The sequence below is a fragment of the Taeniopygia guttata genome, chromosome 8 (assembly GCF_048771995.1).
Source record: "Taeniopygia guttata chromosome 8, bTaeGut7.mat, whole genome shotgun sequence".
Lineage (NCBI taxonomy): Eukaryota > Metazoa > Chordata > Aves > Passeriformes > Estrildidae > Taeniopygia > Taeniopygia guttata.
The window spans coordinates 5,960,215-5,976,924 of record NC_133033.1 but is presented as its reverse complement, the minus strand read 5'-3'; the positions used below and the strand labels follow the sequence as shown (position 1 = coordinate 5,976,924).

The 16,710-nt window shown below is 38.8% G+C and overlaps 1 protein-coding gene across 5 annotated transcripts in view; it reads left to right on the top strand.

Moving 5' to 3' along the window:
- The window catches only part of OSBPL9 (oxysterol binding protein like 9), a 57,501-nt gene that overhangs the window by 19,896 nt on the left and 20,895 nt on the right, over positions 1-16,710 (top strand). For 3 of the 5 annotated variants that reach the window (XM_012575299.5, XM_002197045.7, XM_072932929.1), the window contains 3 exons: positions 4,772-4,848; positions 14,068-14,163; positions 15,865-15,912. In XM_012575299.5, coding sequence (XP_012430753.2) covers positions 4,772-4,848; positions 14,068-14,163; positions 15,865-15,912 — 221 coding nt within the window. Of the gene's footprint in view, positions 1-4,771; positions 4,849-7,051; positions 7,150-14,067; positions 14,164-15,864; positions 15,913-16,710 lie in introns of those variants that run through there. The other 2 variants (XM_030279288.4, XM_041717740.2) reach the window with 2 other exon arrangements.

Genomic DNA, 16,710 nt, shown 5'->3' with positions numbered 1-16,710 from the left:
AAATGCTGGTGGCAAATGCTGTATTGTGGAGCAGAGTTGTTAAACTTGTTTATATCTAATCTTTAGATGCTACCAAGCTTAGGCTGGAAAAAGTAATCTGTTTTATGCTGTACTTTAACATTTGGTATACGTTATATAAGCACATATAATCTCTCCACAGCAAAGTAAATATTATAGGAACTCTAAATTAGAAAGTTTATTCTCTATTTGGAAAATTAATAGAGGGTGAGAGCATCTAATGTAGTTGCATTTCATTTGACTTCTTATCCTTGTAGAACGGAACTTTTTAAAATCCCTGACATATCTGATTTAGCAGTTTGGAAAGTTCAGAGATAAAGGACAATTTCATAAAACAAGGGAATTTTAAACCACAATTTTTTAAAATTACAGAAATTCTTCAGGAGAAGCAGTAATTCTTGTGTTTAGTACTTTTTTTCATTCTATAATTTTCTCTTTCATCAAATAATTGCTTTCCTTTCTTTAGACCTCCTCTAGGAAAGAGTTCAGATTTTTCTTTTTTAATATTAGATTGGTGTGAAAATATCTTAGGAATAAGCATAACCAGACAGATCACCAAAAATGCACATTTAAAAATATCATATTAAAACTCACTTTAATGAATGACATACTTCTCTAGTGTGTTTCTCTGAAATAATCATAAATAGGACTGTGATCATGTTAAGTACCCTGTGGTTGTCTTAGATATGCCTGAGATGTCACAGTAAATTATACAGGTGTCTTTCAAAGGATACACCATAGACACAGAGGAGTGAGGGATTAGGCATATGGGAACAAACTGTAATCTAACTCATAAATATTAATTCTACTAGGAAAAAAAAAAGTAAAAATATCTTAATTGACATAATCATAGTAAATTGCAATGTTTCAGCCATTAATGATTCCAGTCTCCTGCACACAGCAGTGATTATGTAGCTCTGTGTGGATTTAGCTTCTTTCACGTGCAAGTGTTCACTATTAAATTGCAGTAAAAAGTGAATTAGAAGTCTAGCACTTAAAATAAGAGAAAAACACAGGCACTGTTAGTGCCCTCTCAACTGCAGACATAGCATGGCTATTTTTGTGGATAGTTAAATGCTCTAGCACAATTTGAATTTCAGCTGACCGGGTAACACTTGCATTAACCCCTCAGACTAAGAACCACCTTTATAAGTGTCAGGTATTTCTCATGTCCAGGTATTCTTCAGTGTTTCTAGTTGGTTTTTTGTAATACTGTTATTCTAAAATCAGCCTGGGGAAAAGCAACTTGTTTATCTCTCTTGCCCTTCTTCTCTTTTTAGAAGTTTTGTGCCAGGAAGCACCAGATAATACTCCTCTATTTTTGTATAAGCACACCAGTGTAATTCCCTGGACTAGATAAGAATTGCCTTATCCCAAATGTTTTGTTAGAAACAAGTTCTGGAGTAGCTTTCACATAGGAATTGAGGAGGGGATTAACTTTAAAATGGAGCCTGATCAAATAATGGAAAAATTGGAGTGATTTCAGGGTACTTGAGGGAAGGACTAATGAGCAGGGCATTCTTGTCCCTACCTGCTGAGGAAAGCATCTGCTGGTACAGAGTGGATATTAGGTGCTGTGCATCACAACTTTCTTAGGTGCAAAGGTATTCGAGCTTTTTCTTTGATCAAAGTTGCCTTCTTTAAATGAAAAACAGCTTGGATATTTAGCTTTCCCTACAGATGGGTAGATAATGATCTCTGACCATTGTGTGTAGATTTTTCCCATAAATTCTTTCTGAGTGTGTTGACTAATCTCTTTTTTGAATGTTCTCATTGATTTTTTTTTTCCATCAGTGATCTTTTGGCAGCAGCTCAGTTCTAAATTGCTTTTACCATTAGGGAGCTTTTACTTGCACCTAATCTCACAGCAGCCATTTTGATTAAATATATTTTTCTTGCATATTGCTTTACTAAAAACTGCATCCTGCTGGTTTTCTCCATGGTTTTCTAAAGAGTCTATGGAGGAGAGCCAGAAGGATCTGCTATTGATGATAGATGGTCTGAAATTAAACCAGTGTCCTGAACAGAGAGTGCTTAAAAGGTTTTGATGCTGTTTCCATGCAGTAAGCAGTCTTATGGCAGTGTTCCTGGATTTATCATACCCAAGACTTTCTCTAAGTAGCAGGATTGATGAGATTCATGTGTGCTCCCTAAGGATTGATCATGTTATGCCAGAAGATTGCAATGTCTAATACATGAGGAAAAAAACAGCTTTTTCCCTCTCTGCTGAGTCCTGGTAAAGATAGCTGTAAAGGGGTCATCAGAGAAGCAGAAGTTTCAGAAATTTAGTTTATTAATGAGCACGGGAAAGTCAGTTTCATTTTGGAACTGTATGGATTAATTGGTTTCTAGGTCTTCCCTGCTACTGTAAGGCCTCTCTGTTCTGGTGAGGTTTCAGATACAAGACAGAATGTGATAACCTTTGTCAATGGGCTACTGTATATTAAGATCAGTATTTAACTAATACTGTGACCTCTTTTTGCTGGCAGTATGGAAGATCACAGGAATCCTGCTGCAACACAAGGATTAATTCACTGGTCTGCAGCTTAATTGTTTCCTTTTTAGTTTAAATAACCATGGGGAAAAAACCTTCAACATAGGATGTTTGTATCCCATTAATTACTTAATAGCTCCTCAGTGACTTGTACCCCAGTTCCCCAGTAAGATATTTGTTGGGACTAGGAGATGGTGATTTAAAAAACACCACAGAAAAACAGAAAACAAACCTGAGAAACCTTACACACATTGAAATAATGCTAACCACTGTTCTTTTGGACACACCTTTGAAAATTTAAAGCACTGAGACATTTCAAATACTGATAGATTAATGACATGGGTAACTATATATGTTTAATGGTGACTGGAAGAATAGTATAGTAAGAATAAATTATATAATAGTATGGGAAGAATAAACTTGATTGATATGTCTGGCAGGACTAGGCCAAGGAGCCTGGTTTTGGTAAGCAGAACCAAAGAAACTAAGAAGCATTAAAATTTATTCTAGTTGACTAGTTCAGTAATTGAAATTAGTGTTAAGGTGTAATGCTGTGCAAAAAGAATAGTGTACATGTGTGCATAGAATGTGAAAAGAAGAACTGTAATTTGCATGTTGCAAAATGAATTTAGTGTAATGCAGTCACTGGAGGGAGTTCACAGGGCCTCTTGTCCCTCCATCCTGTCTGCTTTCACTGCAGTATGAACTTGTCCTCACTGCCTGCTTCAGCTTCTCAATTAAATTATGGATCACCACTAAGAAGAGTCCTGTAAGTTAGAAGTTCTTTCTAATGAGGCATATCCAGCTTTTTAATACTTGCTGCATTTCCTGCAGGAAAGTCATCTGCTGTTTTGAGTAACATTTAATTGCTTGAACTTCTTCCACGTTCTCTGTGCATCTGAAGGCACTTTGTCTAGTTTTAATTAGTCCAGGTTAAAGGTATTGTGGTCAAAATACCTGTGGCAATTGATCATCCTCTATTATTTTAAAAGAAGAGTGAGTAAGGATTGACTTGTAGTAGATTGCAAAAATGTGTATTTTTAGGAAAAAAAGTAGATAGATTTCAATCATATACTTTGTGTCTAGTAAAAATTTTGTCCTACTGTTTGTGAGGCCACCTCAGCAGTTAGACTCTGAGCAAGCTTATATATTAAAAATACATTCTTAATATTTCTCACAAACACATACATTGTCAGTTCTCTCCTGATGGTTTTGTTAACTTGAGATAATTAGTGTATATATGCTGAAGTAAACAGTGCAGTATGTTTATCTTTAAATTGGTAGAGTTATCTTTGGGGAGTTTAGAAAAATCTACATATTCAGAAGACTTGGGGCATTTTTAAGTACTGATAGGTTTAAGCTGCAGAATTCCAAAAAATAAAAGCAATGGAAACAAAAGGGTGAGGAGGGGAACATAGAAACAAAGTATTTTGAGCTGGAGAGTACATTTCACTATAACCTAAGGATATTTCCTCTAAACGCCTTAAAAATATGTGAGATAGAAATCTCAGTTCGCTGATTCATAATAGGTGCTAGATTCTAGCAGGCTTCCTGTTTCTTTTAATATCTTCCATTTGAATGAGGAACTAGAAACAATTGGTAATAACTGTTCTCAATCCATTTACAGGCCAGTTTGTTTACAGTCTATTTAATGCCTCTGGAATTTTCCCTTCTTTCTTTACCTGGAGTCCACTGACTGCTCCTTTGTTTATTAAGTACTCCTAGAGCACAGCAAGGAACTCTTTCAGACTAGTGAAGTAAAGGTTGCATATCTATCTGTACTGGGGGTAGGGGCAAAAGAAAGCAGTTTTAGAGTAGGATTTTCTTCAATTTAATGTTTGTTGTATGTTTAAGATTATTCTTTGTGCTTCATTATTCACATCAGTGACCTGTTAGGGGTGTTTGTCCTGCATTATGAATCCATACCTGAAAATTACTGTGTCCACACTGCAGTAGAATTACTGGATAATGTATTACAGGTAATTTTCTTGTAAATAAGAAAATTTTAAAATTACTTAATGAATTGATGAATATCTGTGCAAACTCTGTTTGCATGTGTTCCCCTAAAGCTGGGCAAGGAACAGAGCTGTAATCACAGAAGAAGAAACAGGATATTAATGTGGAATTATGTGCTGGGTGATAAACAAAGACAGTGTGATTAATTTCCGTATTTAGTGTGACCATCAGATCTGTTTGCCTATGCCTTTTAGTATATAAGACTGCATATAATTGAACAATATCTTTTGAATATTTTTTCAGCTCGAGATGCAGATGAGAGGGAGAAGTGGATCCACGCTTTAGAGGACACCATCCTCCGCCATACCCTCCAGCTTCAGGCAAGTTTCACTTTCAGTTTTCACTTCTTTTACTTTTTGTTTTTCAAAGCAATGAAATACAGTGGCATGACTGCTAATATCCAACACATCCTGGATAAAATCTGGCTGTTCAATGGCCTATACAATTGGATATAGAAAACATCTGTTTAGGTTCGAGTCTGTCATATTTTTCTTGTCCTACCATAATGAAAAGTCAGAATGACACTTTCCTTTATTAACTCAGATTTATAATATATATAGTTATCATTAACTTATATTTATTTATAATGTATATTTATGGTAAGGTTCTGGATTTATTGTTTTACATTTAATTTGGGTTTTGGTTGCAGTCTTTTGTTGGTTTTTTGCTTAAAACTAGGAGTCCTTTTTGGGTCAAGCCTCTTATGTGCTTGTATGCCACCTAATTTGGAAATTAAAATGAGACAGCAGCATTGAACTTCTTTCTGGATGACAAAAATGATAAATAGTTGTTTGAAGCTGGATATCTCTGTGTAAGCTGGGTATTAGTAATTTTCTGGTTCTAAAAACAGATGGTTGGGTTGAGGATAATTCTTAGCTTTAGTTGCCTTGTTCCAGGAGTTGGATTCTGTCATCCTTGTGGGTCACTTCCAGCTCTGGATACTCTGTGGTTCTGTGCTCTAAGATCAGTTTCTGGTGATACTCTAGAGCTTGATATGTCTATAAGACATGCTGAACTTTTTTTTTGGGGGGTTTTTTTTGGGTTTTTTTTGCCTTGGAGAGAAACTCAAACTCTTGTGAAAGGGATTTGGTTTGTACCATATAGGTGTCTGGTGACAGTGTAGAAATCTAAAAGCAGGTGTTCATTATTTGTGTTAAATAAAGCTTTGGTTGAGCTTCTGTAGTATGGCAGGAGAATTAGGTCTCTTAACATTTGATTCAGTGTGAATCTCTAATATCGCATAAAGAGAAGCTTATGAAGACTGATTTAGATGACCTGTACCCAATCTAAAGGGTTAGAACAAGCCTGAATTTGACCTATTTAACTTTAGACCCTTGTACTATCTCAGGCAATTTGTCTGTTAGACAGTGAGTTTCAACCTTCTTCCATCTGTTAAAGACCACTACAAATTTTTTAGAGAACAGCAGATACCTGGATAAAAATTCCCATTGGACAATCAGCTTTTTACCCCTCCTACTGCACCATGGGTATGTTAGAAGTAATCTCTCCATCTGGACACAGTAGCTGACCAAGGGCTGAAGAACCCCACTCTGCAGTGGATGTGAGGAGACAGGGATTACCTAGGAAACAATATGTGGATGTAGAAGGGCTGAGCTCCTTCCCAAGGGATGCCTCTTCCCCCATTCTCAGCTTAGAAAGCGAATAGGTTAATGTGAGTGGTCCTGTTAAGGGTCTGAAATGAAGGAAAAGGAATCTATGCTATTTTCTCCACCTGGAAGACTTTTTATGACATGGAGAAACAGAGTCAAGGAATGAAACACCAGAATATACACTAGTTTTATCAAAATGTACAGTTCCATGCTCTCTAGAAATTGTGAGTGTAGTTATATTGATGGAAAGAGATTTCATGATAGCATCTAATAATGGGACTATATCCCATTACATAACTTCACATTCCTGGAGATTTTCAAACAAGTAAGGCATGTTTAGGGAAAAAAAAAAAAAAGCCCAAGTTAGTAATTTAAAAACTAGAATTGAGTACTAAGAAACACATACTCCATCCTTGTAAATATGTTCACCATTGAATGCAATACTTTGTGGGCCACTGCTGTGTGCTCACCAGTCATTTTCAACCTACTTCAGTCATTTTGAACCTTCCTCAGTGTACGGGTCATGTAACCTTTTAGCCGTGGAGTCGGTGGAGTAGTGTTCACTTACACCCCCATTCAGGGAATGCCAAGCTTTGCCACGGGAGCTGCTGAACCGATTTAAGAATGAAACACCACTGCACCTCCTTGCCAGAACTCTTTCTTTCATGGCTTAGCAGCGTGGTGTTCCTTCTGTTCGCCCTCACCGGAGGGACGCGGGGGCGGAACGAACAGAGGCCGAAGTTCGGGGGGACAGCGCGGGGTGAATCCCGGCAGAAACATCCCCGCGCCTCCCTGGCCGGGCAGGCCCTGCTGGGCTTCCCCCTCCTGCCCTGCCGGGGCCCCGCTCCAATCTCCGTCCGCCGCGGTCGTGACGCGCTGGCGGGGCCGCGGCCGGGCTCCTGCCCTGCCCTTCCCTTCCCGCCCCTTCCCGCCCCGCGGGAGGCGGCGCTGCCGGGGCCCGGCGCCAGCCCCGCTGCTCCGCCGCGCTCGTCGCACCGCGGGATGGCCGGTGTGAGTACGGGGGTCGCGGGTCGGGGCTGCGGTGTCCCTCGGGGCAGCCCCTCGGGGCGGGCAGCGAGCCCCTGGCCTTGGCGGCCGAGCGGCGCCGGCGCTGCCCCGCCCGGGCACGGCGGGAGCGGGGCCGCGGGCACGGAGCGCCCGGGGGGCTCCGGGAGGCAGCGAGTGCCGCCCGGTCCCGTGTGCCCGCGGGGATGCTGTGTCCGGGTACACAGACACGCCTTGGCTTCCATAGCCTGCGAACAAAACGGCGCTTCATGCACTTGATGTTCTTTCTCTTTGCTTTTCCTTCGGACAAAAAAAAAATGCGTTCTTTGGGGATTATTGGCTCAGCGGGATGGCGGGGTCTGAGTGCCGCGGCAGAGATTATTTTCTGTAAAGGCATTTTCTTAGGTTCTTAGTTTCTGTCGCTGACTAAACATGTGGTTCACAGTCACTTAAAACCTTTAGGCGTCTGGTTTTGCCCAAAATGTTGTATCTTTTCAGAATCTTTTCAGTCTGCCTGTGCTGGTACAGGAGTGTTCAAGTTTGAAAGTCAGACTTAGAGCTGACTTCGCTGTACCAAAGACTCATCTGAGCTGTCAGTAACTGTGCCAAACTGTTCGTGTGTTGTGTGAACCAAATCAGGAAGGATTACGGGTTAATGCGAGGTGGAGAGGTGAAGTGGTGTCTTTGTGTTCTCTAGTCTGATTAATCTTGTTGGTTTTATTTTTGCCTAAATGTTCTGCTGTGCTGTCCTTCACTATTTATAATGGAAGTGTTTGAAACACAGGATAGAACACACTTCTGCCCCCCTCCCCCCAATCCTAAAATGAGCTATAGTCAAGGAACTGAGTCATAAATACATAGAATGTGTAAAGGGACTCAAACTGCCCAGAGGGCTGACAATTAGTAATGTTGTATCCAAGAGGAACAACAATAAGGAGGAGACATTTCAGATACACTTGAAGCCTGATTTGCTTGAATTTTATCTCCAAATTGTTACTATTGTGGCATTAGCAGACTTGTGGCTTTGCAGTGGCAGCACAGCAGTGGCCTCATACCCACAGGACCTAAGGGGGAGGGTGTGCATGGGGTGAAGGCATGTTGTGGCTAAAGTTTCACGTTTGTGTTGGGAGATAAGTTATCTCACATTTTCTTCAGTTCCCCAGCAGCATCTTACATCAACCAGCAGTCCTATTCAGACAGGACATGCTTCTAATTGTTCTGCTTTCCTTGCCTGTCTGTCAAGTACACCCTGGCAGCACCCTAGTGCTACAAGTACTTTTGGACAGTGGAATTTGGCTCTGGAATTGTCTCGTGAGTTATAATGGATAGCTCATGTCTTTTAGGACCACAGTAACACAGTAACTTCCTTGTTTGATCTATACCAAACTACTTCAGCCTCTGAGTGGCCTCTGTAGAGATAAAGGAACTGAAACTATGAAGGTGGGCCATTTCTATCTGCCATTAAAGTGAAAGGAAGTAAGTGAAAATTAATTGCTTTGTAGGTTGATAATTCCATAATTTGAACAAGGTGTTTACTTCCTAAGTAGCAAATTATAAGAAAATGTGATTCTAATAAGTGGATCTATGCTGGCTGTTGTGAAGAGCAGATACAGAGGCTTAAACACTGAGTTACACCATGGCTTCACCAAAATCTAGGAGCTGGTGCTGCTTGTGGAAGCAGTCAGTCTTACTTCTACAAAAGGGAAGAGGCAGTGTGGCAAGAAGGGTAGAATTTGGAACTTAAAATTGCTATTTTTGCTGCTCTCTCTTTCTGCATTTATTTTTAACCCTGATTAGTTTCCACATTGAGTTGTTTATGTGACAAGGTAAATGTTTATGCTGACTCAAAATAAAGAGCAGAGTGAAGGTTAGAGTAAACAGCAGGGGAACTGATTTGTTTCCCATTCATTTATGCTGGTGCAAAGTGTTTATGAAATGTTGATAGTAGCAGTTAGTATCACATTAACCAGGATTTTTTCTGACCTTTCTAAAGCTGCGAGCAAGAGCACAAGGTAGAGTAAAACTTTGTGTGTTAAGTATATTACACTCTGAAGTATATTACATTGTTATTAACTGGCTTTTCAGTGCTGCTTCTTTTGTGAGTCAAGAATTCTTGTATAAAACTAAAACCAGGCTCTTTTAGATTAAGACTATATCCAGTGTAGATGTTTTCCAAGTGCTAGTGAGAGGGCATAGGGTTGGCAGCCATGCTGCTCTTTTCAGATTTTGCTAATGAAATAATCAGGATAGTGCCTGAATACCCTTGTGCACGTGTATTTATGTACATTATCTGCACTGATTATAGATTATAAAGGTGAAGAAATGGGACTCTAAGATATACTTGGTATTTGTGAGGTTTCAGAATTGTAACCTATGCTTTAAAGGCACAATTTTACATCAGTGTGTAAATGTTTCTGTCTTCTGAACTTTCTGTTCTTGAAGATCTGATAGTATCTACAGGTACACACAGTCTTTGCTAAGCATTTTGTGTTTTGCAGAGCAGGACCTTTTTTTTTTCTTGTAAGAATTGCAATATTCTGTTTGAAAGGGTCATATGCTTTCCACAACCTATATATTTGTTTTCAAACACTTACATTCTGAGCTTCAAATATTGCATAAAAATCTAGCAGAGAAAAAAAATAGTTGTTTTTGCCACCAAAGTGTCCTTGTTTAGTGGCTTACAATTTCATTTCTTGTTTTTCTTCAATTTTTTATCAGTGGTCCTTACAGGCAATGTCTAGCTCATCAAAATCAAGCATGTAGGCAAGGGATATGTTTCTGATGAGATACTGTGGATGAAAGGAAAACATTCTTATTCACTCCTTCAAACTAACTTACACAGGAATTTTTTGTTGGATTTAGAATCCTAATTAGATGAAGAATGTAGAAGTGTCTCCAAAAAGATAAGAAATTCCACTCTACAGTTTTCTGCCTTCCTCCCCCAGGAAAGCTATTATTGTAATGCTTTTATTTGAGAAATACAGTTGAGTTTTTCTGGTATGCTTCTTCTAAGGAGGCTGCAATCTTTTCATCCCATCTGAGTTTGAAAGAACTGGTTTAGATTAGGCTGAATTACTTCTCAGCATGGACAATTTTTGAATACAAATGTATTAGAGATATGTGTGACTTCTAATTTGGAGTACAAGGAAACAACATGAAACTCCCTTGGTGCTAGCAGTTCTGTAGTGAAAATAAGACTCATAATATGTATTTTTAATTAGATTATATTTTGTTGTTGCCCTTATGTTTACCTCCTCCAAAAAAAGGATTGTGTATGAATGGAATAATTTTGCACAACTCTTAGCATGCAGAGTGCTTGCTCAACTCGAGAGCAGCATGGAAACCCTTTCCTAGGAAAGCCATCCTGTCTGGTCACTCCACATCACTGGGGATCACAGAGATCCCACTGGGACACTGATCTCTCTGGTCAGTGCTGCTGGGCCCTGCCTCCTCCTGCAAACACTGGCATTGAGGTGTGTCCTGGAGAGTCTGGGCCTTAAGCTTTTGCTGTGTCCGGAAGGGGAGGGACACTGCAGAAGTTGTGGGAGGGAGGGAGGATGAGGGAAGGAATGCTATGGTACCTTTTTCTCCTTTCTCTAGAGTTCTTTCCAGTATAGTTCTATTGGTGGGGAGCAGTCCGACATCAAATTGCTTGTTTTGACACCAAACTTCTTGGTTTGGAAGGTGGTGGTCAGACTAAAATTTTTTAAATGACTGCCTTCTGCAGCTATTTCATCTGTTAATTCTTTTAAACTTACGTGAACACAGAGTCTTTACATGAAGTTAATAAAGTGTACTTACAAATAGATGTAGTTGCTCAATGGAAAAAACAAGTTATACTACTTCAGAGAGGTACTGACAGTAAGATAGAGGCAGTGTGTTTCTGAAGATCAGAAATAGTCTGGATTCCTGTTCTTTTTCATAATTCAAAGATACGTTTTTTAGAATCACAAGATGTCATCAGCTGGAGAAGATGTCTGGAAATCACCGGTTCCAAGCACCTTCTCACTGCAAGGCAAACTTGTACTTTAGATCAGGTTGTCAAAGGTCAAATCCAGTTTAGTTTGGAGCTCTGCCCTCCAAGGGTGGAGGTTCAACAATATCTGCAGGCAACCTGTTTTGTCAGCCTGTGAATAGGTGAGAAGTGTATTTTACAAGTTCCTCATAAAAATTGGATTGCTCGTTGAGATGGGCAGAATCCTAATGAACGAGTTTGCCAAGCTGTTAAATGCCATTCTGGTGACTCTGCTCACCTGTTTCTTTTGAAGCCTCGTTTCCTTCATGGCAGGGAAGGAGAGAAGGGGTCCCCATTTTACCTTTACTGTGGCTTTGAAAGACCAGAAGATCAAGAAATAAGCATTTGTTGTGCAAATGTGCACTTCCTGTATCTCCTCTTCCTAAATTAATGCTGGGCTTGAAATACTGATTGATTTTGTTTGCTATTTATCCAGACTGTTTTTTCTATGGTATTGCTCTTTTCAACTTTTCCAAGCATCTTTTGGTTTTCAATTCTAAAACTATGTGAGAACTTAAATTATTAACCTAATCTCATATAAAACAGACTAATGAATTTGTTGAGATTATGAAATTTCATCTTAACTACTCAAGAGCAAACTACTGAGGTGCTGGAGTGCTTTGCAAAATTATTCTCATGTTTCATCTCTGTTATATTCAGCTTGACACTTTACCTGGTTTTATGGCTTTCTCTTTACATTGTTTGAAGTTTTAATTTTCTTATAGAACTTCTTAGGTTACAAATTTCACTCTGTGTGTTGTGTGGGTGTCTGCTCAGTTGTAACACTGGATGTTTTTATCAGCTTTTCCCTTAGTACTAAGAGCCTGAAATTTAAGAAAGGCATTTTATCTTAAAGCCACCACTAAAAATACCACATAGTTACATATTAGTAGTCATAGAGTGAGGACTGAAATGAAAATCAGCATTTTGATGCAGCATACAGATAACATGCACTGTAAACTATATTTCTATGTATAGTATCTTCAGCAGAAATTTCCTGTGTAGTTCGTGTGGTTTGGTGTATGAAATCTGACCTCTAGAATTTTTAACTGAGCTTGCAGGACCATTTGCAGAACTGACGAGGCTGGGTGGTAGCTGTACAGACAATTCCATTTTCAACAGGGAAATTGGATACTTAATGTCACATTATTTCAGATGTAGTTTCAGTGTAATTAAACTAGTTTGAGGGAGTATCAAAAGTTGCTGGGTTGAGAGCACTCTCCCTACTGCCTATTAGTTTTTTTGATAACTTGTTAAGCTCAGTGGTTTTTGAATTTATTTTTTGTCACAGCCAAAATGGTTTATTTTTTCCTCATCTTCGCCCCCTTCCTCCTTGTTTCACAGCACTATTTCTAAATTTGGCTGGTGTTGACTGTCTAATACAGGTGAAGTTTCTTTTTGCTTGCAAACCCATCTGTAAGGATAGATATATTCCTGTAGAGCTGTTGTTAAGATCTGCATGCTCATCTGCAGTAAATGAATAAAGAATAATATTTTTTACAGTCGGTAGATGGGTTTATGTTTTAGGCTGTGGGGGATATTGTGCAAGTCATTCCACTACTGCACAAAAATGCTCACACCTCTAAAGAGCCATCAATAAAACTCTTAATATGATGGCCCAATATCATACAAAAATAAGAGAAATTGTCTGTTCTGACAGAGCAAACAATACCAAAGAAAACGTTGCACTAATGTGGAATTTTACAAATACAGATTGCTTGTCTTCCTCCATGTGAAATCTTTTTCCCTACTGGCTGATCTTTACATGCTCAGACTCTTGAGATCCTCAGCAGTTCAAACAGCAGCTGATGGTTTCAGCAGAGTTTGAAGCTGTCCTGTTTGAGATCGGTGTGAACACAGGCGAAAATATTGAGGCTGGTAGCAAAGTTGTCACTGCTGTGATGTTCTCAGGATTATGTTGTCTTACAATTGATGTTTGCGTCTTTATCCTGCATGGGTTTTTCCTCCTATATGTGTTTATCCTACAGTTTACAACTTTTTGTACTGGGTGTGCTTCAGTATTTGTTTATCAGATCCATTCGCATTAAAGGTATTATATAAATAAACCTTTAATGTGTTCACATAGCATTTGTGCACAAAGGCAGAAGTCATCAAGAATCTTCTATTTTCTTTCCTCTAATTAAAGATGTGGTATCCCAGTGGGAATTTGTTTGGGTCTTTAAATCAATGTTGTATCACTTTAGAGATAGGAATTATGTAGTATACAGAAGTGTGCTCTGAGTGTTATTAGGAGCAACAAGTTTCCAAACTAGAAAATATAAAAGTAATCATTCTCATTGCACTGATACATTGTCCTTGGTGGTGTATGTGCAACAAGTGTCAAAATTCAGAAACAGTGACAAGGATGCAAGTTATTATAGCTGGACAGGAACTAGGGCAACCTGGGCTAGTAATTTTGAACCTTTCAGATCTAAGGTATTTAAGAAAAGATTTAGCAGTTGTTGGCTAGTGAAGCTGTGAGTTGAGCAATACTGTCTGAAGTGTGAAAAGTGCAGTTATCCCATTGGGTATGATTTGGACTTCGCTAGCTGAAGTGTAAGGCTATGGAATCACAAGACAGTCCTCAGAAAAATGTGAATTCTCCTTTATATTTTATAGAGAAACTTTAATCAGTGTAATTTAAGAGGATTTGTTCAATCATAAGTAATGAAGTACTCTGGTATGTGATGATTATACCCCCTCTGAAAATGTGGAGCAATTTACTGCTACTGATTTAGCTGCAAATAGAAGCCAAATATGTTCAGCTGTGTGCCTGTGTTTGCATGTGGCAGGATGAGAGGCAAGGCAGCATTTTCAGTCAGATGGCAGGCAAAACCATATTGTTGTATTTTTTCCTTCTCTGAAACACTAATTAAATATTTTATTTTTATGTGTTTATTTATTTCTAGGGTGTGGATTCAGGATTTGTTCCCAGTGTTCATGATTTTGACAAAAAACTTACTGAGGCTGATGCTTACTTACAGATCTTGATAGACCAGTTGAAGGTATGGTAACTAAATGTTGCATTTACAGTGTTGGGATCTGTTTGTCAGGCTGGATTTCAAGGCCAGCTTGAAAGGAAGCTCAACAGAGAGAGTCAGTCAGGATGGATATGCCTTTCTCTTGGGATTGTTAAAAATTGGAATGTATCAAGCAGATTTATATAAAATTGTTTGCAACTGCTGCAGGATTCTGTTTTATATAAAATGGCAAGGTTAAATATGTTAAGTTTCATTTTAAAGCATAATTAAATCATTGTGTTGCTCATAGCATTTTAGAATCTAACTTGAGAAGATTTTGTCAAGTGATGTGTAACTACAGTTGCAGATAGTTTCAGACTTTGTTGCAGTGAGGGTGGATAATCCATGCTTTGTCCTTGAGTGAAAACATTCTGTGGGGGTGTTGTACTGTACAGCTCTTTTAAACTTTGTATTTTAAGAATAGATGGGACTGCAAGGAACAGTGGGGTCATATCTCTCAGTACTCACCTTACTGAGAAAAACACTTTTTGCTGCTGCTTAGAACACCTTTTTCCCATGACTCAGCTGATTAAAATTGCTGTTAAGTTGCTTCACTTCTGCTGGGTTGGATTTTTTTTTTCCCTGATATAATGTGCAAGTATTGCATGTGGGCTATTCAGCAAAAATTCATTTGGAGGGTAGGGTGGAGAGGGGGATGAGCACAGCAACAAAAATGAAGGTAGGCAGAAGAGATGCAAACAAAATTCAGAGCTGCCCTACAAAGACTTGATCAGAAGCTGTCTTTGCCACTCTGGAGCCATCACTTCACTGACAGAAGGTATTTAAATGTTTACACCTTCTAATTCTTATTTCAGGCCAGCTGGGGGGAGTGGGATAGAAATTAATTAATAATGAAAGATGAGTCAGTTTGAGGATGGACAGAGACCAAGATCACAGTCTATTTTTAGAACTAGAAATCAGCCCTCAAGGGAAAGGGAACACATGAGAAGGTTTGAGGCAGGCAGTTGAGTGGAGAGCTGCAGCTCACTTCCTAAAATTTACATCCTCTTCTCTAAGCTACAAGGGTGGATGTGATGAACTTTCAGCATTGCCTGTAGTCTTTTTTCTTCCTTGATGGTTGTGTGTGCACCTTAGAGTGCCCTCACAGGCCTCTGTTAACTCTTTCAGCTCAGCTTGTGTTAAATGCACATGCAGGCTTTTCAGGGAGGGTTTGTTTCACTTTGTTTTGTTGCATCTCATATCCCACTTTTAAGAAAATAAACATAAATTAATACTAGGAAGTCATATCTCCCCCCAAAAAACGTGCTTACATGTTTTGGATCATGTAGCTGAATCAAGGTACCTGGAATGGTTGATAAGAGTTAAAGCTCTTCTGGTTAAATTCTTCATAAGCCCCAAAGGTTTTTGCTGAAATAGAAGAAAGGAAACTGGAGGTATTCTGATGAGTTTAGTTAGGTTATTTAAGCTCACCTTTTTGTTCAAGTCATGATAGAATTGTCAGGCTTAGCTGTGAGGTTTGGTCTCTTGCAGGATGGGATGATGTGAGAAGTTAGTTACAAATGCCATGAAGAAATACTAGGCCAAAATTGCTTTGGATCCTAATACCAGCATTATATGACTTTATCCTTATTAAATGTTTTTGGTTTTGAAATGTTGGTGTTTCTATCTGATTTTATATAGAAAAATAACACTTTCAGTATTTTCACAAATATCTTTTTCTTTCAGCTCTTTGATGAAAAACTCCAGAACTGCAAAGATGATGAACAGAGAAAAGCAAGTACATTTTATCTTAAAAATTGTTTATCGGGTGATGTTGTACATCAGTTTGCTGCAGTAGAAATGCTAAGTACACATTTATTGGGTTCTCAAAATCACTTCAAGGAATTTGAATAGCTTAAAACAGTTGTGTTGTGACTAAGTTTCCAAAAAAAACTTTCTGTAATAATGGGAGGCATAACATTAAAAAAGGTTTCAGTCTGTCAGAAATAATTGCTCCTCTGCTATTCCATATATTGAAATACTTCCAACAGTGTTGAAAGTGCTTTAACTTAAATTTGCTATTTTTTAATCTTTAACAAGCATGAGTGTTTAATTTTGGTAAGAATTACAAAGCTATTCCAAAGGAAAAAAAAAAAAAATCCTCCTAATCGTGTATTTCACATAATCAGTCTGCATCCTGTATAGGTCTGTGACACATTGGAAGTCTGAGAATACTACAGTTTATTCTCTGAAGTGAGGGTGCCAGAAATGTAGTACAAATGTGGTAGGAATGGGGAGCACTGCTCTTTAAGCAAGGGTGTAATTCAATTAAATGGTTTGTGTTCTTTGCACCCCCTCCTGTTCCATCCCAAAGTCAGTTCTGCAGGTCTGGGTTCAACCGCTGTTTAAGAAAGGCTGGCACATACCTTGGGTGGTGTAGGTTTGGCATTAAGTGTCATGCTGGTTTAATGTATTAGTGTGTGTGGAGGAGGGATTTAACAATTCTTTAGGAAGGGTTTGTTACAGAGGAGTTTCTTCTCTTCAGCAAATGCAGTGATTTTGGTATCATGAAGTAGTGGTGTATTTCATCCT